Here is a 26,763-nt window from a genome sequence, read left to right as displayed (position 1 = left end):
CCCAGCTTATACAAGCATATCTCCACTCACCTTACACGATATGTTGTATTTGTCACTGATATTTCCCTTAAAGGGGCTATCCTAGATGAGAAAATGTCCCCCATATGCCCGTGCCCCTCACATTGAATCTACTTACCTGGTTCCCCACTCCCTGCACCGCTCCTGGTCCCCGGATGGGGAGAGGCGGCGGTGCGGGTACCAGGTGTGTGGCAGGGAGCCAGGAGTCATGTAGGTAGAATCAGTGTAAGGGGCCCGGGCATCTGGGAGACATTTTTTTTAGTCTTGGATAACCCCTTTAATCCGTGGTTTCTCTCCACAGCGAATATAGACCCATCACGTAGGTATCTTCACCTCCAGGTCTTGGGTGGAAAAGCATTTCTGGAGCATCTTCAAGAATCGGACCCTCTCCCTGGCCAGGTGTGCTCCACATTTACTCTTAGCCTGCACTTTAGGAACCAACGTTTCCGTTCCAAACCTGTCCCCTGTGCCTGTGAACCAGACTTCCAAGATGGCTTCTTGCTTGAAGTACATAAGGACAGCTTAGGTTTGTACAGTTAGGATTTTTTTTTTTTTTTTTTACTGCATTATGTGGCCTGTAATGTTTTAAAGTCTAGGTTGTGTCTCTCTTAGGTTTGTAGTTTGGAATTTAAAATTCTTTAATGTGTTCTTCTCTTGTCCCCGGGCAACAAACTACATTGTGACACTTTATTAGTAAATGTTAAAAAAGAAAAGGGGGAAAAAAGTTTGTAGTTTGTTGCTTCGGAACAATGAGCAGACTTTGAGAGGAAGCGCAGCGCGTCTGACCAGATCTGAAACTTAAAGAGGACCTCCGGGACTGGTGTAGAGATGTGGACACCTCAATCATCATTCGCGGGCAGCAGATTGTGGTGTTTAGACAGCACTCTGCTGCCCGGGAGCAATGATTTTGTATGGGGAGCAGCGATCACTTAACCTTACACTGAGATCGCTGCATGAAAATACAGCGCTTCACCTCTACTTAATGAACAGCCGATGCTTCCTTCTTGACCATAACATGCTCATTAGAGCTCATGCACACAACCACTGGGTGTTTTGCAGTCCACAAATTGCGGATTCGCAAAACACGGATACCGACTGTGTGTGTTCCACATTTTGCGTAACAGAAGGGCCGGCCCCTAGTAGAACAGTCTTATCCTTCTCTGTAATTCGGACAATAATAGAACATGTTCTATTTTTATTTATTTCGGAACAGACATACGGACACTGAATGTACATGCAATCATTTACGTTATTTCCTTAGGGCTTATGCATAAAAATAAAAAAAGTTTGTATCTGTCCGTTCTGTTTTTTTTTTTTGCAAAAAAACTGAAATTATTCTGTGTGCATTCCATGTCCGCATGGTCGTTCCCAAAAATATAGAACATATCCTATTATTGTCCAAGGATAGGAGGGCCAGGCGTTCCCTTCCGCAGAATGCACGTGGCTGGTATCCATGTTTTGCGGACTGCAAAACACCCAACGATCGTGTGCATGAGCCCTAATAAGCAGGTTATTGTCAAGAAGGAAGGCTTCCTTCCCGACAATCATCTGCTCCTCAAAACATCTAAAGCTTTCACGCTGCTGTACCAGGTGTGTTTTTTTTTTTTTGTTTTTTTTTAAATAAAAAATGTCCTCTGATAAGCCTGCACTAAGTAAACTCCTTAATCTAGGTGATGGCAGCAGAATGGCAGATGCCACTTCCCTGTTGTCAATCTGTGATCCTGTACAGCTGGTGCTGATCAAGACGGACACGTCTGGAGAAACCACTTTAGTGTCCTCCCACTCTCTGGAGTGGCGCTCTGTACTGGGAGTGGACAGAGGAGTAACGAGCCTTGCTGTGGAGCTCCTGGGTGTAGGTGAGATTTCATGATCATGCTGGGAACATTAGAACTGTACATATTATTGCATATCCCAAGGTATGGGATGGGTTTGGGGCATATTTAGAATGTTTTCCATGCCGCTGTTCTATGGTTTATGCTTTAATTGCTAGAAATGCATAACCAGGTTTTCTTATGGCCTCCTTCAGACAAGCAAATAATTTGCAATCCGTATATGGCCCAGATTGTATGTACCAGAATGTTAATGAATAGAGCTATTTACATGGGTGTATAATTTCCGTCAGTATTTGAAATCCGCAGCATGTTTTCTGCTTCCAAATACACCCATTATAGTCTATGGGAGTGCATCACAAATGCAGAAAGGAAGGAATACGCTTATAAATCCAGGTGAGTTACTGAAACAATCTTGATGGTTTATCATCCGGAATCTGTGCAATTTCAATACACATGTGTGAAAGAGGCCTTCCGATATCAATGATTTATCTATGTAATAATAGAAAAACGACTTGACTTAAGTGTTCAAAAATTTTAATGGGCAATTCCATGTGGAGTTGTATATCTATGCTGCACGACTAGTAGGTGCAGACTGAAGAATCTGAGTGATCAGCACCATCGTTTATTAACCAGTTGTGGACTGAGATGGTAAAAGTGAAAACCCCCTATAGACGCTGGTACTTTTTATGCTTGGAAATGCTCCATTATAGCTCAATTCTTATCTCAAGAATGTGGCTTAACCCCTTAAGGACTGGGCCATTTTTCACCTTAAGGACCAGGCCATTTTTTTGCAAATCTGACATGTCACTTTGTGTGGTGATAATTTTAAAACACTTTTACTTATCCAGGCCATTCTGAGATTTTCTCGTCACATATTGTACTTCATGACAGTGGTAAAATTGAGTAAAAAAAATAAAAATGTTTTTAATAAAAAATTTCCAAATTTACATTTCTCTACTTTTATAATAGATAGTAATACCTCCAAAAATAGTTATTAATTTACATTCCCCATATGTCTGCTTCATGTTTGGATCATTTTATTTTTTGGCGACGTTACAAGGCTTAGAAGTTTAGAAGCAAATCTTGAATTAAAAAAAAAAAAAAAAATTCTAAAACCCACCTTTTTCAGGACCAATTCAGGTCTGAAGTCACTTTGTAAGGCTTACATAATAGAAACCACCCAAAAATGACCCCATTTTACAAACTACACCCCTCAAGATATTCAAAACTGATTTTACAGACTTTGTTAACCCTTTAGGTGTTCCACAAGAATTAATGGAAAATAGAGAGAACATTTCAGAATTTCACTTTTTTGGCAGATTTTCCATTTGAATAAATTTTTTCCAGTTACAAAGCAAGGGTTAACAGCCAAACAAAACTCAATATTTATGGCCTTGATTCTGTAGTTTACAAAAACACCCCATATGTGGTTGTAAACTGCTGTACGGGCACACGGCAGGGCGCAGAAGGAAAGGAACACAATATGGTTTTTGGAAGGCAGATTTTGCTGGACTGGTTTTTTGACACCATGTCCTAGGGGTGGGCGATATGGCCTAAAATTTATATTGCGATATAATTTTAAGCATGTGCGATATGCGATATATATTGCGATATATTGTTTTCTATATTGGGGGGGGTGTTTAAACTTTTTTACTTTTTATTTAATAACTATTAGCCTCCTTAAGGGCTAGAACCCTTGTCATATTCACCCTAATAGAGCTCTATTAGGGTGAATAGGACTTTACACTCTCCCTGCTGCCCTGTGCTTTGCGCACACAACAGCAGGGAGCTGACCATGGCAGCCAGCCTCTCATGTGCTTTCCCCCCCCCCCCCCCCCCCCAGCCTCTCATGTGCTCCCCCCCCCCCAGCCTCTCATGTGCTCCCCCCCCCCCAGCCTCTGATCTGCTCCCCCCCCAGCCTCTTATCTGCCCCCCTATGGTAACTCAAACCCATCCCTCCCTCCCCAGTATTAATCATTGGTGGCAGTGGCCACAGGGTCCCCCTCCTCCCCCCATCATTGGTGGCAGTGGGCAGTTCCTATCGGAGTCCCAGCAGTGTAATGCTGGGGCTCCGATCGGTTACCATGGCAGCCAGGACGCTACTGACGTCCTGGCTGCGATGGTATGTTAGTGAGCAGCATTATACTCACGTGCGCCGTGGCCGCTGGTCGCTCCTTCTTCTCATAGGTTTGTGCGGCGCATTGCTAATGCTATAAGCATTAGCAATGCTCCGCACAGACAGAAGAAGGAGCGACTGGCGGCCACGGCGCACGTGAGTATAATGCTGCTCACTAACATACCATCGCAGCCAGGACTTCAGTAGCGTGACTCCTGGCTGCCATGGTAACCGATCGGAGCCCCAGCATTACACTGCTGGGACTCCGATCGGAACTGCCCACTGCCACCAAGGATGGGGGGAGGAGGGGGACTCTGTGGGATATGGCCGTCACATTCATTGGCCACAGTCCCTCCCCTCCTCCTCCTACTCTGTCCTCATCGGTGTTCAGCGGCAGCCGCGCACAGTGGGGAGGGAGGGACTCCCTCCTTCTCCCTCCACTGTGCCGGCCGGCGGGCTCAGGAGAAAATGGTGCGCGCAGAGAGCGCGATCATATCGCGGTCCGGCGATATGGCGAAAATCCATATCGTGGCCCAAATTTATATCGCCCACCCCTACCATGTCCCATCTGAAGCCCCCCTGATGCACCCCTAGTAGAAACTCCAAAAAAGTGACCCCATTTTAGAAACTACGGGATAGGGTGGCAGTTTCGCTGGTACTATTTTAGGGTACATATGATTTTTGGTTGCTCTATATTACACTTTTTATGAGGCAAGGTAACAAGAAATGGCTGTTTTGGCACAGTTTTTATTTTTTGTTATTTACAACATTCATCTGACAGGTTAGATCATGTGGTATTTTTATAGAACAGGTTGTCACGGACGCGACAATACCAAATATGACTACTTTTTTTGGTTGTTTCAGTATTACATAATAAAGCATTTTTGAATTCAATTTTTTTATTTTTTTAGTGTCTCCACATTCTGAAAGCCGTAATTTTATTTATTTTTTGGGCGACTGTCTTGTGTAAGGGGCTAATTTTTTTCGGGATGAGATGACTGTTTAATTGGTACTAAGTTTTACACAATTATTTCATTTTTGAAACAAAAAAAATCATGTTTTAGTGTCTCCATAGTCTGAGAGCCATAGTTTTTTCAGTTTTTGGGCGATTATCTTGGGTAGGGTATGATTTTTGTTTGATGAGATGACTGTTTGGCACTATTTTGGGGTGCGTATGACTTTTTGATAGCTTGCTATTACACTTTTTGTGATGTAAGGTGACAAAAATGGGTTTGTTTATATTTCACTTTTTTTTTTTTTTTTTTTTTTGGTTTTTTTCGGACAGGGTGGATCATGTGATATATTTATAGAGCCGGTCATTACGGACGCGGCGATACCGAATGTGTGGTGTGGTGTTTTTTTTTTTTTTTTTTGTTTTAACTTTATTAATTTTCTTACTTTTATTTTTATTAAAAACCCTTCTTTTTTTTTTTTTTTTTCTTTACTTTATTTCTGATGTTCACTTTTGGGGGTCTGATCCCCTCTGCAATGCATTACAATACATCTGTATTGTAATGCATTGCCTGTTAGTGTGTTACACTGAGTCATACACTAACAGGTTGCCTAGGAGACCCAGCCTGAGACTAGATCTCCTCGGCTCCCGTAGAAGGCAGGTCCCGATGCCGTGCAAGGCATTTTACAGCCTCTGCACGGCATCGGGCTTCCTTTTGAGACATTGCGTCGCCGCCACAGCAGCGCTGGGACTCGATGGGCTCACTCAAACACAAACCCCTTCTATGCCGCGGTCAGCGGCATAGAAGGGGTTAATCCGCAGTGATCGCCGAAATGAGGGGGGGGGGGTCACAGGACCCCCTTTGGCATTGTCCCAGGGTGCCTGCTGATTGATTTCAGCAGGCACCCAGTTCCGATCACCGCCCGCCACGCGGCGGTGATCGGAAATACACAGGACGTACCTGTATGCCCTGTAACCTTAAGTACAGGTACGCCCTGTGTCCGTAACAGGTTAAATAAGCGTTCATGACATTTTAGTAATTTAGAGATGAGGTTTATTAGATGACAGCACAAAGTAAAATGGACGATTCACACAGCTAGAAAAACAGTTGCGACAGAATATTTTTAATAAAGACCAATTGAAGAATTTTTATTTTTTTAGCCCAAAATGAGTAAAAGGCAATCTTTAAAAAAAATTGCCCCCAAAGTTACATATAGCCTTTAAATCACCCAGTATCAATGGGTCATCTGCAGTTACCTACCAAAGTATCTCCTGGCGTGTGACTGTTTCTAACCTGATAAAGCTGGTTACGGCCTCCAGTCGTTTTTTAGATCTCACGCATACCGAGATCTGCTTTGTGGTGCAGATTTTAAATTTGCAACGCCACTGTTGTGGATTTTTATCCTTTTGAGATGCAGATGGATAAATCTGCAGAAAATCCACCCTGTGTGGAGAAGCCTGGTGATTATTGGACGAGGAATACGTCCACGTAGAACAGTTTGCTCTGCAGTGTCCTGCTGGCGTACTAGCTATTTATTACTGTGTTTCTCTTCAGGTGCGGAGTGTAAAATCCCTGTCGGGGTTCTAAATGTGAAACTTGAGCTTTATCCACCTCTTACTCAACCATTGTCTCCAGAGATTGTCAGCACTCAGGTAAGATCTGAGTGATACATTTCGTAGCTTATGGTGGTACATAAGGACCTAGTTCATTGGCTTCTAGTAGTTCTTGAAGACTTGGTTTGTGTATGTGAAGATGTCTTAATCCTTATCTAATAACCTTTTTCTATTTCAGCTGACACTGGAACGTAAGAAGGCAGCAGAAAAGGAACGCTTGTTTTTGGTCTATGCAAAACAATGGTGGAGGGAATATCTTCAGATTCGTCCATCCCACAATTCCAGACTTGTGAAGATCTTTGCCCAGGTTTGGCAGCGGCATGTTACTTAATGTGGCACTGTGCTTTCATAAAAAATCATTTGATATGTTATAGGAACATATCAAAAGCTTACATCGGTGGGTGTGCGAGTGCTGAGACCCCCACGGATCTCTAGAAGGAGGGGAGAGAAGTGTGCACTTGGCGTGTACCCCCTCACTGCAGGGCAGGAAGCGAGACTGACTCAATAGAAAGTCTAGGGGCCTGTCTTCCTACCATCTCTTGCAGCGACAAGAGAGGGCACTAAGCGAGCGCTTCTCTCCTCTAATTCTATAGGTCGGCGGGGATCTCGGCGGTCAGTCCCCACTGATCTAAACTTCTGATACGTCTATATAACATACCAATAGTTTAATGAAAGTACAGTGCAACTTTAAAGGGGTTTTCTGAGATTTTAATACTGATGCCCTATCATCAGGATAGGTGATCAGTGTCTGATTGGTGGGGGACCCGGGGCCTGACCGCTGGGACCCCCACTGACCATAAGAACTGGGACACCTTTTGCGGTTCAATCATTATTTTATTAAATCGTATAATTGAATAATGTATAAATACATTCAATGAGTATACAAAACAGTAAAGTACACGGTCAAAAACTGAACATACCAATAAGTCTGAGGTAGTATTACATTCAATAATTAGTCTTATGGAACAAAATTTCAAGTATTAGTGCCGTTGGGGCTTCCATAAATGAATCTAAGAGCATACACGGCATTTATTCTCTAACTTCCAGACTAATAACCACATAAGACCGGGAAGACATCACAAGACATGACAGACCAAAACCAAGACATATACACAAGGGAAGGGGAGGGGGAGAGGTGTATAGGACAGGATAGGAGATTCTACTTAGTTTAGTATTTAGGAGCTATCACCGGGTACAATACCTGTTGTCAACCAATCATGGAAGGATGTGGAGGTACGAAATTGATTCCATGGGTCCCAAGTCCCCCTAAAGGCTGTAGCAGATCCTAAATCCCTAGCGCTTAATTCTTCCATATGAACTAGTGAGTCCAGGGCGTTAGACCAGGTCACTCTCAAAAGACTCTCTGTAGACCTCCATTGACGGGGAATTATCTGTCTCATAGCTAGGATAAATACTCGGAGGGCTCCCTTCTTAATCTGTGAGATCCGCCCTGAGAACATGGATAGAAGAGCTAACGCAGGTGAGGGTGTAATAGTAGCTTTGTATAAGAAATTATATAAGTCAAAGATCTCCTGCCACAGTGGGGCTACACCCGGGCAGTCCCACCAAATATGAGTCATGGATCCCCTTGCATTAAGACATCTCCAACATGCATCAGATACCTGAGGATAAAATTGGTGTAATCGCACTGGGGTCCTATACCATCTGCTAAGGATTTTATAGTTGAGTTCCTGTAAATTACAAGACACCGTTAATTTGTGAGTGAAGAGGAGAGATCTGGACCATTGGTCTACAGAGAAGGTGGCTCCCAGTTCCGATTCCCAATCAGACATGAATTTGAGTTTAGTTCCCTGGGTATCTGTGGAAGAGTCCTCTTTCTCCCCAGAGTTCAACATGGCATATAAATGAGAAATAGCATGATCAGGAGCTGACCTTGCTGTGCACATCTTTTCAAATTCAGTTAAGGGGGGACATGACCGCGATCCAGGTATCAGGGCTTTAATGAAGCTTCGCAACTGAAAGTAGAGGAGCCAACGCCCAGGGCTTGCAGGAATAATGTGGGAAAGATCCTCCAAAGGGAGTAAGCCATTCTGTTTATATATGTCTATTAATTTGATTGGTTGTCTATTATGGTCTCCTAAAGCTGGGAGTTGACTCAAGCCTGTGGGGAGATCTGTATGACCCGTGAGTGTCGTGAGAGGACCAGGAGAATGTATAAGGCCAAGTTTACCCGCAAATTTAGCCCAGGACCTAGCCAAGGAATATAGAAGCATCGGGGATTGCGAATTAGATAATGAATTCAAGGAGGTAGGGGACAACCAAAAGATTCCAGTGGCTAAATGTGGAGCCATTTCATGCTCAATTTCTACCCATAGTTTAGTAGAGCGGTTGTGACATAGATCAAGCACACAATTCATGATTGTCGCTTTATAGTATGAGCTAAAATTTGGTAGTCCCGTACCCCCCCGGGCTTTAGAACGAGATATTAAGCTATAACTTAGTCTAGCTCTGGGTGCTTTCCATACAAAAACCGATACCATTCTCCTGATCTTAGCGAAATAGGTTAAAGGGATTTTGCATGGGATCGTCTGAAACAAGTATAAAAGACGCGGTAAAATGTCCATTTTCACCACATTAATCCTCCCAAACCAAGAAATCTGGAGTGAAGTCCATTTATGGAAACTGGATTCAATAGCTCTAAGCAAAGGTAGATAGTTAAGTTTAAAAACATGTGTCAAGTTGGCTGGGATATGTACTCCTAGATATTTAATATGTTGGGAGGTCCACTTAAAGGAGAAAGAGTCCCTTAAGGAATCTGCTTCCCGTTGGGGCATGTTTATGTTCAAAATCTCTGATTTCTGCACATTGACTTTGAAGTTACTAAGGCGCCCAAAAAGATCAAATTCGCGAAGAATCGAGGGCAGGCTAATCCTGGGAGAGGTTAAGTAGATAAGCAGGTCATCTGCGAACAGGGACAGTTTGTGCTCTTTATTGCCCAGCTTGAGACCCGCGATGGAGGGATTTGCCCGAAGAGCATTAGCCAGGGATTCCATCACAAGGGTGTATAAAAAGGGGGACAAGGGGCACCCTTGACGTGTTCCATTCCGGATCTCAAAAGGGGCAGAAAGAAGTCCATTAACACGGACACAGGCTGAAGGGGAGGAATAAAGAGCTAATATCCTATAGATCATTTTGTCTCCTAGGCCAACGTGGCGTAGGGTCTCCTCTAAGAACCGCCAGCTCACCCTATCAAACGCCTTCTCAGCGTCTACAGCGAGAAGGCATAGTGGAATTTTGGTTTGTTGTGCTCTCGCTATTAATCCTAGCGTTTTAAGTGTATTATCTCGGGCTTCTCGTCTAGGTACAAATCCTACTTGCTCTTTGTGTATGCAACCTGGAATGTGGGGATGGAGCCTCAGAGCCAAAAGCTTGGCATACATTTTGAGATCCACATTGAGCAAGGAGATAGGCCTGTAATTAGAGCATGACGCTGGGTCCCTGCCTGGTTTGGGGATGACTGTGATATGTGCCTGGAGTGCCTGTCGTGTAAATGGACAATCTGGTGCGATGGAATTAAAGGTTTCAACCAATAGGGGTGTAAGGTCTTCTCGGAGAATATTATAGAACCGTGAGGTCAATCCATCAGGGCCTGGGGATTTCCCATTCTTCAGGTTCTTGATCACTGACTCTAGCTCAGGGAGGGTGAAATCATCTTCCAACGTGGCTGTATCCTCGTCAGATATAGGTGTAGGGCCAAATTGGGTTATGTATTCACGAGTTTCATCACTAAGGGGTTCTCGTGAGAGAGCGGATGCTGGTAAATTATATAGGGATGCATAATAGGATTGAAATTCCGCTGTGATATCTACTGGGTTGTGTACAGAGCTTCCAGTACCTGTATTAATTGATGGCACGTGAGTCAGAGCAGTTCGGGGATGTAAGGCCCTAGCTAGCCAGCTTCCACATTTATTACCATACTCAAAGAACCCGTGTCTAATTTTATCTCTAAAACATAATGATTTTTGGTCTAGGATCTGCAATATTTGGTGTTGAACTAGAGAAATGTCTGATTTTAGGTTGTCAGTAGGGGAATTTTTGTTTAGGTTTTCTTTTATGGCCAGGTCAGATATAAGAGATTTCAATTTGTGGGACCGTTCCTTCTTCAGTCTGGATCCATGTGAAATAAACACCCCTCTAAGCACGCATTTGAGGGCCTCCCATTTAATAGGGGGGGCGGTCAAATCCGTTAGATGATCATTAGTAAAGTTGGTAATAGCTTTCCTAATGTCTGCTAGGCAGACTACATCTGATAACAGGTTATCATTCAGTCTCCATGAGAAAGGCCGGGTGTAAGAAGGTTGGGAGGAAATAATGCCACACACCGGTGCATGATCAGACCACAGGCGAGTGTCAATAGAGCATTTAGGCCCAGAGTCCAGCAGCTGTTGAGATATAAATATGTGATCGAGTCTACCATAGCTATTATGGATTGGAGAGTGGAAGCTATAATCCCTGACACCTGGATGCAAAATGCGCCATAGGTCCACCAGGCGGAGTGCCATGAGCTCGGATTTAAAACTGCGCAGAGAACTCGGGGAGATCGAGGACTTACCAGATGAGGAATCCAGCAGTGGGTCCATCACCAGGTTGAAATCACCTCCAAGTATGATTGGGGATCCATCTGCAAATTTGGATAGTTTTTTCAGGATCTTGGATCCAAAAGTTGTTTGTCCCTGGTTAGGAAAATAGACATTAGCTATAGTTATGACAGACTGATCCACAGAGAGCTTAATGAAAACAAACCTGCCCTTAAGGTCTATCTCAGAGGATAAAACTGTATAGCTGAATGATTTGTGGAGTCCTATAGAGACTCCCCCTGATCTGCTAGTGGGATTAGGACCATGAAACCAATTCTGATAATAACGGTTGGCATATTTGGGAACGGCGCCTGCTTTAAAGTGAGTCTCCTGTATCATAGCAATCATAACTCTCTTCTTATGGAGGTTGTATAGGATCTGACTCCGTTTCTCGGGTTTATTGAAACCCCTGACATTAAAAGTGCAAAACGATATGGGTGCCATTTTGAGGAATATTAGTGAGAGGGAAGCATAATCTCCCATGTTCTGCCAGTACTATCTGAGATGTAGTAGGAGTATGGGGAAGGACACATGAGGGAAGGAAGACAACAAGGGGAACAATTAAACACAGAGCAGTGCACATATAAAGCAAATAAATCTTATTTGGAAGAACCAACATCGTCGGTTCCAAGGGTGCTAGGTGACAACTGAGGTCTTTCGCAGCGGTGTGTGCTGCGGTCCCTAAGTGGGGTGGGGAGAAAGCAAGGACCAACCGTCTCCTTACTGGACTCCAACTTATAATAACGCAGAAATAACATTTGCTGAATATATAACAGGACAGGTGTGTGTATAGGTCTAGGAGACCCATACATAAGAAAATGATATGCATATAATTTCTATAACAGTATAGAACAATAAAGGCAACAGGAGGGTGTAGATCCCCTCAGGTGGGTGAGCGAGAATGTCCCAACAGTCAGTCGTTAGGGTTAGGCTCACGTCTAGAGGTCCTCTTCTGCTTAGGTGAGGTCGTCTGCCATCTTTCCCTCTGTGGGATGGGAATGGGTTGCTTCGGACTAGGCCAATCCGGCAACTCCAGCAGCGGGATATCAAACGCTGCACAGAGGTTGGCGAGGTCATCAAGGGATCTGAATACAGCTGACCTCCCTTCTTTAGTAGCGGACAATTGAAATGGATATCCCCATCTGTAAGGAATGTCCTTGGCTTTGAGTGCTGTCAGTAACGGTTTCAGTGCTTTGCGTAGCTGCAAGGTACGCCTGGCTAGATCCTGTAGAATGATGACTTCTTTGTCAGCATGCATGATTTTGCTTGCAGATCTGGCAGCTTTCAGGATGGCCTCTTTATCTTTAAAGAAATGTATACGGCATATGACATCTCTGGGGCGATTAGGATCGCTTAGTTTAGGACCAAGGGCTCTGTGGATACGATCTATTTCAAGAGATTGTCCTGGTTCTCTGGACATCAATGTATTGAAAAAGGAAGTGGCCCATTTCTCAAGATCTTGTGGTAAAATATCTTCAGGAAGGCCTCTAATGCGTAGGTTATTCCTCCTATTTCTATTTTCAATATCGTCTAAATGTGTGATGATATCTTGGATCTGCGCAGAGTGTGTCTGGATGACTTGTTGGTGTGACTCCAGGACCCCCAGCACTTGTTCCTGCATGGATTCTGCCTCCTCTACCCTCTGACCCACCTGCTTTAAATCATGCTGCAGGGCCTCCATATCTCTTTTATGAGAAGTTTCCAGCCTGGAAAATAAGGCATCTATTTCATGCCTGGTGGGGAGGGATTTGAGGTGAACCTTCCAGTCCCAGTCCTCATCCTCTCTCTGTGGGGTTATGGATGCCCCTGACTCCAAGATCGAGGTCTGGGAGCAGCGGCCTCTAGAAGAATGTCCCTGAGGAGCTGCTGAGAACGACCCTGTGTATGGCGGGGATGAAGCCGCCGACGAGCCGGAGCTTGCTGCCGCAGCATAGGATACCGGCGAACCGGTAGGTGTACCCCTCAGCTGTTGTGGTGACCCTGGGGCTTGTGGGCCTGCATCTTCATGGTGCGTGGGGGACGCCGCTCTGACCTGTCTCGCCGCCATCTTGGGAGAGTTGTCTTCCCCTCGGTCAGCGTCTGTCTGGCTGGAGGGGACGAAGAAGCGGGAAATCGCTCCCGTTTTGCGGCGTGTCGGAGCGGGCGTCGATGAGGGTCTTCTCCTGCGACCTGTCATGTGGTCAGCGAGGCGGATGGTGTCCTGTCAGGCTTTAAAGTTGGAGTCGGTCGGGAGCCGAGGTAAAGCACGTCTTACCCGGCCATTGGTTAGCTCCGCCTGTGGGACACCTTTTGAAGGCATTTTTTTATTATTGCATGGAAATTTTCCTGGGCTGAAATCTTTATTCCAGTTGCTCTAGTTTTTATTGGTACCTTTTTGGGGTACATATCTCTTTTTAGACGACTTATTAAAACTTTATTCAGTTTTTTTTTTTGGAAGAGACAAGCTGACTCTTCCCACATAGAATTTTCCCACATTTAAATTTTATTTTCTATTACGACATTCACTGCACAAGAAAAACATATATTTCTATTATTTTTAGATGCAGAGATGCTTATGTTTATTTTAATTTTTATAGTTTTATTTTTATATGAAAAGTAGAGAAAGGGGGTGATTTGAATTTGTAATATTTTATAAAAAAAATAAAAAAATTCACAGTATTTTTATTTTTAGGGGACTTGTACATGCGATCTTCTGACCATGTACCATAGACTGCAATAGAATACTATTGCAGTATACAAAATTTGTACAGGCTGCCTGTCAGGCCATGCATTGGGCAGCACTCTACAGGCAGCTTAGTATGATAACGCTAGGAGCCTTCACAAGGCCCCAGGCTGTCATAGCAATGTATCGGAGCCCCATAATTTTGCCACAGGGACTCCAATCAGAGGGAGCCTCCTACTTTTGTCTAACCCCACAGATGCCGTGGTCACTGATAGCGGTATCTGAGGGGTTTAAGTGACTGGCATCCAAGGTTGGCTCCAATCCTGATCAATGTGGCTGGGTGCCAGCTGTATTACACAGCCAGCACTGCTGACCCTGCTCCGCTGACCTAGTAGTGCGCAAAGGGGTTAATAAAGAACAACTAGAAAAAAAAATATTTTGGTACAGGATATGCAGTAATAAAAAATAAAAAAAAAGCCATAGCCTTTAAGTTATTATTGATCACATCAAGCTCTTCTGATGTATGGGAGCATTTATTAGGTAGCCTTATAGAGTGAGATTTTCTGCCCTGGTGTTTGTACATACAGCAGTACTAACTCAATTTTGCTTTTCTTTGAACAGTTTTTTTTCTCTGTTGGGGCTTTCATTTCTCTGTCGGGGTTTCCACTTTGATATAGCATCTGTAAAGATGAGCATTGTGCCAACAGATGAATGCTTGTAGGTAGGGCTGCAGTAAACGATTATTTTAGTAATCGAGTATTCTATTGATTATTTTTTACGATTAATCCAGTACACTAATAAGATAAAATTAATTAATAGACTGTTTTCCTTTGTAAAAACTCATCAGACCCCCTGCCATCAGTCCCCAACACCCTTCGTTTTCCCCTGTGCGATCAGCCCAAGTGCATCAGTTCCGCCAGTGCCATCAGCTCCGCTCTCCCCCACCCCAGTGCCATCAGCTCAGTTCCCCCAGTGCCTTCAGCTGCACTGCCCCAGTGCCATCAGCCCCTCCATGCCATCCATTGCCATGTCCCCCACTCCCCCAGTGCCATCGGATCAGCCCCTCCATGTCATCCATTGCCGGCTGTCCCCCTTCAGTGCCATGTCCCCAGCGCCAGTGAAATAAAATACTTACCTTTTCTGTAGGGGCGCTGCTCCACAGCTCCTTCCTCTTCTCCGCGCACTGCACTGGATCCTGCAGCGTCAGGTCATAGTGCGCGCTTCCGTGCACCATGACCTGACGCTGTATCAGGATGCAGTGCAGTGCAGTACGGGCCGGCAGGTGACCACGGAGCGGTAAGTAATAGCAAGCGCTTCACTCCCGCTCCGTGGTCACATGACATAAACGAATCCCTGATGCAAAAAATTTGCATCGATTATTTATATATATATTTTTTCTTTTTTAATTACTCAATTTAATCGAGTAATCCTTTCAGCTCCTACTTGTGGGTCATTTTCAAATATATGATCCCCATTTCAAGTCTGAGATTTGTACCTTTTTTTTTACGTGACTTTATGTAACCCTCAATAGTCCTGATTTTTTCTGATAAAATGTGCTGGGTGCAATGCTTTTAGTTTTTTTCTCCTAGGATGAAAATGGACTTAATCGACCTGTGTGCTGCTATGTACGCCCCCTTAGAGCTGGACGTCTGCTGGACACACCCCGACAGGCGGCACGCTTTGTAAATGTCCTAGGCTATGAAAAGGCCCCAGTTGTTGGTGGAGGTGGTAAACAAGAACTGTGGTGCACTATGCTGGCATTTCTCTGTAGAAATAAGGTACTCTTTAGTTTTCGATTCGCAATATTATAGCATTAAAGGGGTGGTCTGACTGCAATAAATGGCATTTATCATGTAGGCAAAGTTAATACAAGGCACTTAGTAATGTATTGTGATTGTCCATATTGCCTCCTTTGTGGCTTCATTCATTTTTCCATCAAAATATACACTGCTCGTTTCCAGGGTTTATTGCCACCACTGCGGTGCAGATACGAGGTGGACGGAATGGGAGTTGCTGCGCATGCGTGCCTATGCTCGATTCCACAGTCCCGGCCACCAGAGAGGCCTGCACCTTTTCCTATAGTGTGCGAGCATGGCCACTGCTGCTGGATTGCAGGATGGTCGTAACCCCTGGATATGAGCAGTGTATAATGTGATGGAAAAACTGAATCCAGCCAGCAAAGGAGGCAATATGGACAATCGCAATACATTAGTAAGTGCCTTCTGTTAACTTTTTCTACATGATAAATGTAAGTTGATCAAATGACACAACCTCTTTTAATTGCATTCTTAAAGGGAACCTGTCACCGGGATTTTGGGTATACAGGGGGTGCAGAATTATTAGGCAAGTTGTATTTTTGAGGATTAATTTTATTATTGAACAACCATGTTCTCAATGAACCCAAAAAACTCATTAATATCAAAGCTGAATATTTTTGGAAGTAGTTTTTAGTTTGTTTTTAGTTTTAGCTATTTTAGGGGGATATCTGTGTGTGCAGGTGACTATTACTGGGCATAATTATTAGGCAACTTAACAAAAAACAAATATATACCCATTTCAATTATTTATTTTTACCAGTGAAACCAATATAACATCTCAACATTCACAAATATACATTTCTGACATTCAAAAACAAATCAGTGACCAATATAGCCACCTTTCTTTGCAAGGACACTCAAAAGCCTGCCATCCATGGATTCTGTCAGTGTTTTGATTTGTTCACCATCAACATTGCGTGCAGCAGCAACCACAGCCTCCCAGACACTGTTCAGAGAGGTGTACTGTTTTCCCTCCTTGTAAATCTCACATTTGATGATGGACCACAGGTTCTCAATGGGGTTCAGATCAGGTGAACAAGGAGGCCATGTCATTAGATTTTCTTCTTTTATACCCTTTCTTGCCAGCCACGCTGTGGAGTACTTGGACGCGTGTGATGGAGCATTGTCCTGCATGAAAATCATGTTTTTCTTGAAGGATGCAGACTTCTTCCTGTACCACTGCTTGAAGAAGGTGTCTTCCAGAAACTGGCAGTAGGACTGGGAGTTGAGCTTGACTCCATCCTCAACCCGAAAAGGCCCCACAAGCTCATCTTTGATGATACCAGCCCAAACCAGTACTCCACCTCCACCTTGCTGGCGTCTGAGTCGGACTGGAGCTCTCTGCCCTTTACCAATCCAGCCACGGGCCCATCAAGACTCACTCTCATTTCATCAGTCCATAAAACCTTAGAAAAATCAGTCTTGAGATATTTCTTGGCCCAGTCTTGACGTTTCAGCTTGTGTGTCTTGTTCAGTGGTGGTCGTCTTTTCAGCCTTTCTTACCTTGGCCATGTCTCTGAGTATTGCACACCTTGTGCTTTTGGGCACTCCAGTGATGTTGCAGCTCTGAAATATGGCCAAACTGGTGGCAAGTGGCATCTTGGCAGCTGCACGCTTGACTTTTCTCAGTTCATGGGCAGTTATTTTGCGCCTTGGTTTTTCCACACGCTTCTTGCGACCCTGTTGACTATTTTGAATGAAACGCTTGATTGTTCGATGATCACGCTTCAGAAGCTTTGCAATTTTAAGAGTGCTGCATCCCTCTGCAAGATATCTCACTATTTTTGACTTTTCTGAGCCTGTCAAGTCCTTCTTTTGACCCATTTTGCCAAAGGAAAGGAAGTTGCCTAATAATTATGCACACCTAATATAGGGTGTTGATGTCATTAGACCACACCCCTTCTCATTACAGAGATGCACATCACCTAATATGCCTAATTGGTAGTAGGCTTTCGAGCCTATACAGCTTGGAGTAAGACAACATGCATAAAGAGTGATGATGTGGTCAAAATACTAATTTGCCTAATAATTCTGCACTCCCTGTAGAGCTGAGGACATGGGTTGCTAGATGGCCGCTAGCACATCCGCAATACCCAGTCCCCATAGCTCTGTGTGCTTTTTTTGTGTAAAAAAACAAAACAGATTTGATACATATGCAAATTAACCTGAGATGAGTCCTGTCCCTGACTCATCTCATGTACAGGACTCCTCTCAGGTTAATTTGCATATGTATCAAATCTGGGTTTTTTTACACAATAAAAGCACACAGAGCTATGGGGACTGGGTATTGCGGATGTGCTAGCGTCCATCTAGCAATCCATGTCCTCAGCTCTATACACAAAATCCCGGTGGCAGGTTCCCTTTAACTCTGTACTAATCTGTCCATATGCATAGGATAAAAATCTGTACCTGACTATTTTAGTGGGATCGGATGTGTATTTAATGTCTATGCAGGCCCCCTGGACTCTCCAATGATAGCCACTTTGGTGGTATGGGATAGGGGGGTAGAAATGGACCAGGCATGTTAAGCACATGAAAATACAGTCAAGATACAAACTCAGCAGTTACTTTGCATGAATACATTTTATTATGTTTTTCATAGCTAAATCAGTAATTTCTTGGTTTATTAAAGGGGTTGTCCTTTTATCCTATAGGATAGGTCATGAATATGAGATTGGCGGAGGCCTGACTGCTGGCACCCCTGCTTGTCAGCTGTATGAAGAGAAAACGGCGCTTGTACGAGCACTGTGTTCTCCTCACTGTCTCCCTGCTTGCAGTCTACAATGCAGTGACGAGCAGTGTAATTGCAGCTCCTCCGTCCCATTCACTTTAATGGGAAAGCTCTCCTCTTATTCACTTGAATAGGACAGAGTTGTGCAATTTTGGTTGCCATTTTAAAGCATTTACGATCATTTTAGCTGAGCAGCCTATCATTTTCTGCACTTCATTATATGTTTTCCCCTCTCCAATCAAATTTTTAATCAAGGTAGGCTGTTTTTCTGAACAATGTCTGGAACGACCCATTTTCCTCAGAATTTCAGAGAGACATGCACTGTGACCAGCATGTACAACATTTGCTGCCTTCCTTCCTTAAATAAGGCCAATAATTGCAACCTGTTTTTCAAAGAATGAATGACCTCACTCATTGAACTCCACACTGCTATTATTTTGAACATGCCCCTTTCAATAAGTGATTGAAGTACAGAGAATCAGCAGCATGCATGTCATGACTGTTGGGTCTATTGGGTTTCTATTAATTTACTAGCAGGTGCAGTAGAGTATTTGCCATGTAGAAATATCATTTCTACCAAAAACAGTAATTGATCAGGTTAGTGATGTCTGACTGCTATTATTTTGAACACAACTGTATAATGCACCCAAGAAGGGATTGATGGAAAGATTCCAGAGTTGGGGATTGTAAACTCTACCTGACATCTAGCTAGAAAGGACATTTTGAAAGACGGCCGTCTTTGTCAGCCACTCTACTGCTCACTAAACATTACCAAGTGTGTTTTTTATTTGGATGCCAGACACTTTATACATGATGGTTTCACCCCTTCTGGAATTTTCAAGGTAATAATGATAAGATATATTGCGATTCCGATAATCATGGGGCTTGTCCTATATGCGCAATATTTTATAAACTGTAATGTCTGTTTTAGGGGGATTGTGAAGATCACTGCACCCTCCTTTGCAGCCTCCTTCTTGGTTTTGGGTTAGAGGCCTATGTGTGTGTTGGTACAAAAGGAAGGGGTGTAGCCCATACATGGGTGATGACCTATGGGACCGATGAAGCAGTTACCTTTTGGGAGAGTTTGACAGGCCAAAGGTAAATACAAGACGTTTTACATGGTTTTACGCCTAGGACTGCGTCTAGTTGGTAGATGAATTATGTATGTTCCGCTGTATGAAGAGATTTTATTCTTCTACATTATATGATGTTAATGACAATAATGCTTATGAAAATGTGTAAAAATCTGAGTCTCGCTTCCATCTGGGATTCGCGTCCCCACCTATCCCTTGTTTGAACTTGATAGACTTATGTCTTTTTTCAACCGTATTACCTATGTAACTATGGCATGCAGCTCTCATGTTGTGTTTCACAATCTAATTATCCAGATATGTCCATAAGCCTGTCAACCCAGATGACCCTCCCTTGGTGGAGCAGCCAAAACCTCTCTACCCATACAGAACCATTGGATGCATTTTTAACCACCAGCGGTTCTTGGCCAACTGCCAGCCATCAGATTCAGTTGATCTTTGTGTCTTTGATGTGAATGATGAATCCAGGTGGAAACCAATGAGTGAAGAAGCTATTAAATCCATATGTTCCCCAGGATCTACTACATCCCTTCCTCCATTACCTCCACTCTGCAGTTCACTGCTTGATGCGGCCACAGAAAGTAATGAGATTGAATTGCAGCTGCGAGTTCTTGTGACTGAGCACAGAAAGGTAATGTCCAGCGTTATCACCACAACAACCATATGTTGGTTTCCATTATCTCCGGAAGTCTCTTATCGGAGGCATTACTGTAACATGGGAATGTAGCGTGTAACATCTCTCCATGGATGTCCTGTCAGGCGGACAGTCTAAGGCTACTTTCACACTAGCGTTGTTTTAATCTGGCGTTCAATTCCGACACCGGAACTGCCTGCCGGATCCGGAAAATCGTGTGAAAACGGATTACTTTTGAATCCTGATCAGGATTTTGATCACAATGAAAAAATGCATTGGAAAAAACGGATCCGCCATTTATGGACTTGAACTTTTTTTTCAAATTTTTCGGGTTTAACATGCAAAAGCCGCATCCGGTTTGACGGAACACACAGCGCCAGATCCGGCGTTAATGCAAGTCAATGGGAAAAAGGCCGGATCCGGCGTTCAGTCAAAGTGTTCAGGATTTTTGGCCGGAGGTAAAAATACAACATGCTACGGTTTTCTGAAAAGCCTGATCAGTCAAAAAGACTGAACTGAAGACATCCTGATGCATCCTGAACGGATTACTCTCCATTCAGAATTCATTAGGATAAAACTGATCAGTTCTTTTCCGGATTTGAGCCCCTAGGACGGAACTCAGCGCGGGAAAAGAAAAACGCTAGTGTGAAAGTACCCTAAGAAGCCCCAATAATCATGTCGTCGTCACAAGAAGTTAACCCTACCCCCCCTTCATTCCCCAATTTTTTTAGAATAATAATATTATTATTATTATTATTATTATTATTATTATTTTTTTTTTTTTATTTTTTTTTTTATTTATTTTTTTACAACGTCATACAAAAGTTAACATTTTTATTTTTGGTGTACTGTTCCCTTGTGATCCCTCTTGATAACTGAATCATTTCAATTGGCTGTAGAAGCAATCCAAAAAATACAGCAGGGCGGACAGGCAGTTTTCATATTGACCCTTTAAACCATTCTCTGACTTGGTGCAAATGATGCAGCAAAAATCTGCAACAAAGCACAGTACACATTAATGGGCTTTCAAAACCGCATTACGGAACCACATGAAGGATTTGTAATTTTGTTTAGTTGCCTAAAGGTTGATTATGTTGACAGCCGCTTTAAAGAATAAGATAGAGGCCTTTTGTGTAAGCCTTATGTATACCTGTTTTATTAGGTGTAATTTGTGGGTTGTCCGCTATGTTGATTCCTTCTCCCCTCAAATATGGTTTTCCTAATGAATTCTTAATTTCCCATCATGCTTGGCTTTGCAGAGACAGAGGGGGCAGAGTCTCACCATACTGCACTAATCTGTGTCCTCTGAGGGCAGTCATGACAGATCAGTGACACAGCTGATGTTCCCTCACACTGCAGAGTCTCCATGTTCTCCTATGAGATGCAGCTTGAGTCTGTTATCTCTTCCTCCCCGTTGGCTCTTAAATTCGGGAGGCAGGGAGACCAGTGTGAGGCTACATGTCATAGAACTACAACGGAGAGTCACCACCCACAGATAGTACAGGCAGTGTGAGTCAGGAGGTTTATAGAACTGCAGCTAATCGCTGTGTACCTACTATCTGTCTGCACTCCTGGTTCTTTAGGTGGGGAGGCATTATAGCTTCAACAGAATATAGAGATGTACAGAGGAGGGTGGGGAGGGGACTGAGAGCTGCCAGAAGGGATTTGATTGGTGATGTCATCCTGTAGTTCACAGGAAGTCAGCCACACTGAGAGACTGCTGGTCAGACTTGAGATCACATGACCAGGTTACCATAATGAAAAGGTTCAATATGTATAGATGCAACTGAGGTAGAGTGTAACAAATTACTGGTGGCGAGTTAGTAATATATGTAAAATTTAAAACAAAAAAGTTTTTTTTTTTTTTTAATATTTAGTGGGGTTTTCCACTATTAACACGTGCAGATTTATTCTGCCACATCTAAGCTCACCCATGAAGGGAATATATTCTCACAAAATGACCTACTGTTAATGATATTTTAAAATAATTTTTGGTTATGTTTTTTAATTCTGTCACTATCTATCTATTTTTTTTAAACTATTCAGCAGTTTTTACAATGACACCGCTTCTTGGTACAGATTACTTTTCAACAGTCATCTCATTGTCATATGCATGCCTAGAAAACTCTCCCATAGAAGACAATGAGCCCCTTGCAGTCTGTTGTGCCTATGGTGGTGGTTATAAAGCATATCTTTTTATTTTATTTTATATTAATCTTTTATTATTGTTTGAAAATCCATTACAACTTCACAGTATTCTTTTTACAGTGTAAAACAGCATAAATACAGTTTACATATAACCCACCCAATTTTACCCCGATGCCTGTTGCTCCCTTCCCAGGGGTAAGAAAAAAAAAGTTGCATATAAAGCATATTTCTAAGTGCTTTTAACAACAGCTCAGGCAAGATGGCAGCCTCATAATCCAGTTCATAAAAAAGCCAATTAGAATAAGATTTGGTTGTAATTGGCAGTCACATATAGGTGACACATTCCCTTTAAGTGTTGTGATTTCACTTTTACTGTTTACTATGCAGGACCTTGGTCTTACCACAGTCTGGGATGATCAGCTGCCTTACCTACTGTCTCCTGCCTTGGCTGCATATGAAATAGAACGTACAACAGGGATCTCGGCAGGAAATGAGGAGTTTCAGGATGCCATAAGGAGAGCAGTGCCCGATGGTCATACTTTCAAAGGATTTCCTATTCACTTTGTTCACCGAAATGCAAGAAGGGCATTTGCTACATGTCTGCGGTAATAGTCAATTTCTTCTTCCATTTTAACAGTTGACGATAACATTGCTACATTTACCATACATCATGGCAAATCTCTTGGCGGGATGTTCAAGGCAGATATTTACAACTTTGGGGAGGGTTCACATCACGTTTTATGCCTCAGTTTGATGTATTGGTAAGGCCCCTTTCACACGGGCGAGTATTCCGCTCGGATGCGATGCGTGAGTTGAACGCATTGCACCCGCACTGAATCCTGACCCATTCATTTCTATGGGGCTGTGCACATGGTGATGGATCATGTGATGAACGCAGTGACGTCATCAAATGTCCTATTGCTCACAGTTAAAGACAGAAGAGATGCCGACTGCGCGAACAAGTGGATTAAGGTGAGTTAATTATTTTTTTTTTTATTTTTTTTTTTAACCCCTCCAGCCCTATTGTACTATGCATTCTGTATTCAGAATGCTATTATTTTCCCTTTATAACTATGTTACAAGGGGAAATAATACAATCTACACTACAACTAACCCAAACCTGAACTTCTGTGAAGAAGTTCGGGTCTGGGTACCACAGTCGGTTTTTTATCACGCGCGTGCAAAACGCATTGCACCCGCGCGATAAAAACTGAACATCGGAACGCAATCGCAGTCAAAACTGTTTAAATTCTTTCTTTATTCAAATTTTGCAAGTTCAAAAAGTAATTCTGTTTTACAATAAAATGATAATGTAAATCGATATCATGAACGTAAATAAGATTAATATACATAGCATTAAATGTCATGACATGTATTACAATGAAATTATACAATAATCAAGTAGTGATGTAAAAATATCTAGTTCTCAAAAGCTGTTGAACCTATAACAATTGACGCTGGGGCGGCAGGCAATCAAGTAGCAAATTAGGACCGAAGTCTTTATTGATAACATGATACGCCCGTGTGAAAGAGGCCTTAGGAAGAAAAAAAAGATACAAAAACGCTGCGCACCACATTCTTATATCTTGCAGAGTCCAGTAAAATGTTTTGTTTTTTTTCTGTTTGTGTTTATTTTTAACCCCTTCACTACCCAGCCACTTTTCACCTTAAAGGGAATCTGTCACCTCCCCTAACCCAAAATCGGATTTTAAAGCAGTCATGCAGCACAGCTTACCTTGAATCGGCTGTGCTCTTCTATCTTGTAATCCATCCAGTAGTTTATGAGAAAAACAACTTTTATGATTATGTAAATTAGCCCTGAAGGTGCCCAGAGAGGCGTTTTATTCCCCTTAGTGTGCCCAGTAACGCCCCTCTTAAAGTGCCCAAAACGCCTTCCTTCCGACTGCCTAACCGCCCACAGCCTCTCATCCCTCTCCTCCCCCTCCCTCACGGCCGAACGAACTCTCGCGCAAGCGCAGTACCCACTGAGGGCTGCGCCAGTGCGATCTGCAGGAGACTGAGGGCAGGAGCTTCATCCTCGTCACTGGGCATCCTAGTCTTTGGAACTTAGCACTGCCTCTTTGGAACTTAGCACTCCCCGCCCATCCCCCACCCCTTGGTGTTTTTAATCAGAGAAACAATGGAGCTAAACATTCCGTGTTAGAGTAGGTCCCACCTGATAAGGAGCTACCTTGTCGTCTGGTAGGTGGACTCGACATATTTTTGATCAATAATATGCGCTAAGAGCTTCTTCACTGCTTTGCAGTAACTATATGGCGTCATGTATTTGACCCTGTTCACATATTCACCTGTTCACTTAGTCTTAGCGCATTTAGTGGTGTGCTGCTACTGTTTTTTGTTTGCTGTATTATTGCTGGGTAGCCTGCACCTGCGATTTGTCTCAGGAGGTGCTGTTCCGTTTTTTGGATATAGATAGATAGATATAGATATATATATATATATATATATATATATATATATATATATATATATATATATATATATATATATATATATAGAGAGATAGAGAGAGCTCTAGATATATATATATATATATATATATATATATATAGATAGAGAGAGCTCTAGATATATATATATATATATATATATATATATATATATATATATATATATATATATATAGATAGAGAGAGCTCTAGATATATATATATATATATATATATATATATATATAGATAGAGAGAGCTCTATATACCGTATATTTATATAAACCCCTAACTACAGTTTCTTCTTTTTGACCCAAAAAAATGGAAAAAATCAACACAGGTGTGGAAAAAATAATGAAAAAGCAAAAAATAATACCCAAGTGCTGATCTGGCAGGTATGCACTGAACAGCACTTGGCGGTCACAGCTCTCACGCAGAAAAAGTTATGCAGAGCTGGAAAATTTTTCTTCTTCTTTACAGGAACAGTTGAAGTCGCAGTAGTGGTGCATCACAAGTCCCAGTAAGCCAACCAGCAGCACAGAGGGGCACAGAACCTCTCTGCATGCAGTCACCAGCTAGAATGGCTGCATGCAGGGAAGTTCAGCCCTTTCCTGTGCAGCTGTAGCGCTGCCATTGGCTGGAGCGTTGTTCCAGCCAATAGCAGCGCTGGCAGGGGACCTAAAACACTGGTGTCCCCTGCCTGACACAGGGGGGACAGGCGCGGACAAGTACAGCACCAGTCACCACTGTACAAACCCTGTTCTACCCCCCTGCAGCCTCCTGGATGAATGAAAAATCATCCGGAGCTGCGATTGGCCAGTCTGCAGAAATCGGCCAATCGCAGCGATCAATGTTGCAGGGGGGCAGAAAAACCTCCCTGTACTCCTAGGGAAGATGGCTGCCTGCTGTCCTGAGAAGCCATAGTCACCGAGCAATTTCGCTCAAGGACCGGGTGAACACCGTGCTGTAGCTGTACTGCACTGGTATTTTGTGCCTAGTTCGCAGTGCCATACAGCTACGGCGCTGGTAGCGAACGGGTTAACAAAAATGGAACAGATGGAAAACAGTTGCCACTGTATGGCATCAGTCTGAGGCATCCGTTTGATGTATACATTAGAAAAAAAAAATAGGATACAAAAACGCGTTCTTGTATTTTGCAGAGTCCGGGGGGGGGGGGGGGGGGAGAGAGTATCAGAGGATAATAGGTCATCAGTATAAAAATCTCAGAAAACCCCCTTTAATGACCAGTCGTATTTTAGTATTTGTGCATGTGGTGATTTTAATGGCTCTAACTTTTTTTTATTTTTGGGCTACTAAAATAATTTTTGCACTTTTTTTCCCACAACACATGGATGTTTATTAGTGGATTTATTTTTGGAGATAATTCTTTTTATCTGCTAAGGCCCAGCACCTCTGTGATCTTTCCTGATTGCTCTGAATGAGTAACCTGGAAAAGAGAAGTCTGTGGCTAGACTGTAGGAGCTTTAATGCACCGATGCCAAAAGATGTTGCTGCAGACTTGAGACTTGCACCCCCCATACCCGCCACACCCATCACCAAAGAGAGAATGTCAAATACATTCTGAGTGGGCCACTATGTCAATGGTCTATATATCATGATCTTTGTATGAACTTCCATGTAAACTTGTGTGTTGTGACCTTGTTGTATATACTTATTTTCTCTTGTTTTTGCATAGATCCCCTTTCTGTGATGAGATTGTTGGCTGTCGTGGAGATCAGATGCGGCTTGCTGTTCGAGTGCGAGTTTTCACATACCCTGAATCGGCATGTGCCGTGTGGATTATGTTTGCCTGTAAATATCGATCTGTGTTGTGATGTATACCTGTCACCTGCCTAATGTTCAGTCTCACAATCTGTGTGTACAGTGTATCCTGGAATATTTAATACATATTTAATTTTTATTATGAAATGTATATTTTCTTACAGTGGATATCATTTATATGTAATAAACTATTTTGGTCTATTTCAGAATATGACATCTCTATTTCCCTTCTAATCTGTTCATTACAATGAGGTTTAAAATTAGAAATGATACTATGTTTTTTATTATAGTTTATATTGTTTTGTTATATTGCTTGCT

The 26,763-nt window shown here is 42.9% G+C and overlaps 1 protein-coding gene and 1 long non-coding RNA gene across 2 annotated transcripts in view; one reads left to right on the top strand and one right to left on the bottom strand.

Annotated features, from left to right (window-relative positions):
* The window catches only part of CEP76 (centrosomal protein 76), a 34,281-nt gene extending 7,643 nt beyond the window's left edge, over positions 1–26,638 (top strand). The window contains exons 4-12 of the mRNA XM_040433132.1: positions 320–544; positions 1,689–1,874; positions 6,474–6,571; positions 6,711–6,839; positions 15,382–15,570; positions 19,272–19,438; positions 19,729–20,062; positions 22,601–22,818; positions 26,360–26,638. Coding sequence (XP_040289066.1) covers positions 320–544; positions 1,689–1,874; positions 6,474–6,571; positions 6,711–6,839; positions 15,382–15,570; positions 19,272–19,438; positions 19,729–20,062; positions 22,601–22,818; positions 26,360–26,498 — 1,685 coding nt within the window. The 3' untranslated portion in view covers positions 26,499–26,638. The remainder of the gene's footprint in view (positions 1–319; positions 545–1,688; positions 1,875–6,473; positions 6,572–6,710; positions 6,840–15,381; positions 15,571–19,271; positions 19,439–19,728; positions 20,063–22,600; positions 22,819–26,359) is intronic.
* LOC121001894 lies at positions 530–21,785 on the bottom strand. The gene is made up of 3 exons (XR_005779167.1): positions 21,690–21,785; positions 7,729–7,733; positions 530–539 (listed from the first exon to the last, which is right to left on the bottom strand). It is a non-coding gene; the product is annotated as an uncharacterized LOC121001894 (long non-coding RNA).
* Positions 26,639–26,763: the final 125 nt, after the last annotated feature.

The sequence above is a fragment of the Bufo bufo genome, chromosome 5 (assembly GCF_905171765.1).
Source record: "Bufo bufo chromosome 5, aBufBuf1.1, whole genome shotgun sequence".
Taxonomy (NCBI): Eukaryota; Metazoa; Chordata; class Amphibia; order Anura; family Bufonidae; genus Bufo; species Bufo bufo.
This window is presented reverse-complemented; position numbering and strand designations above follow the sequence as displayed.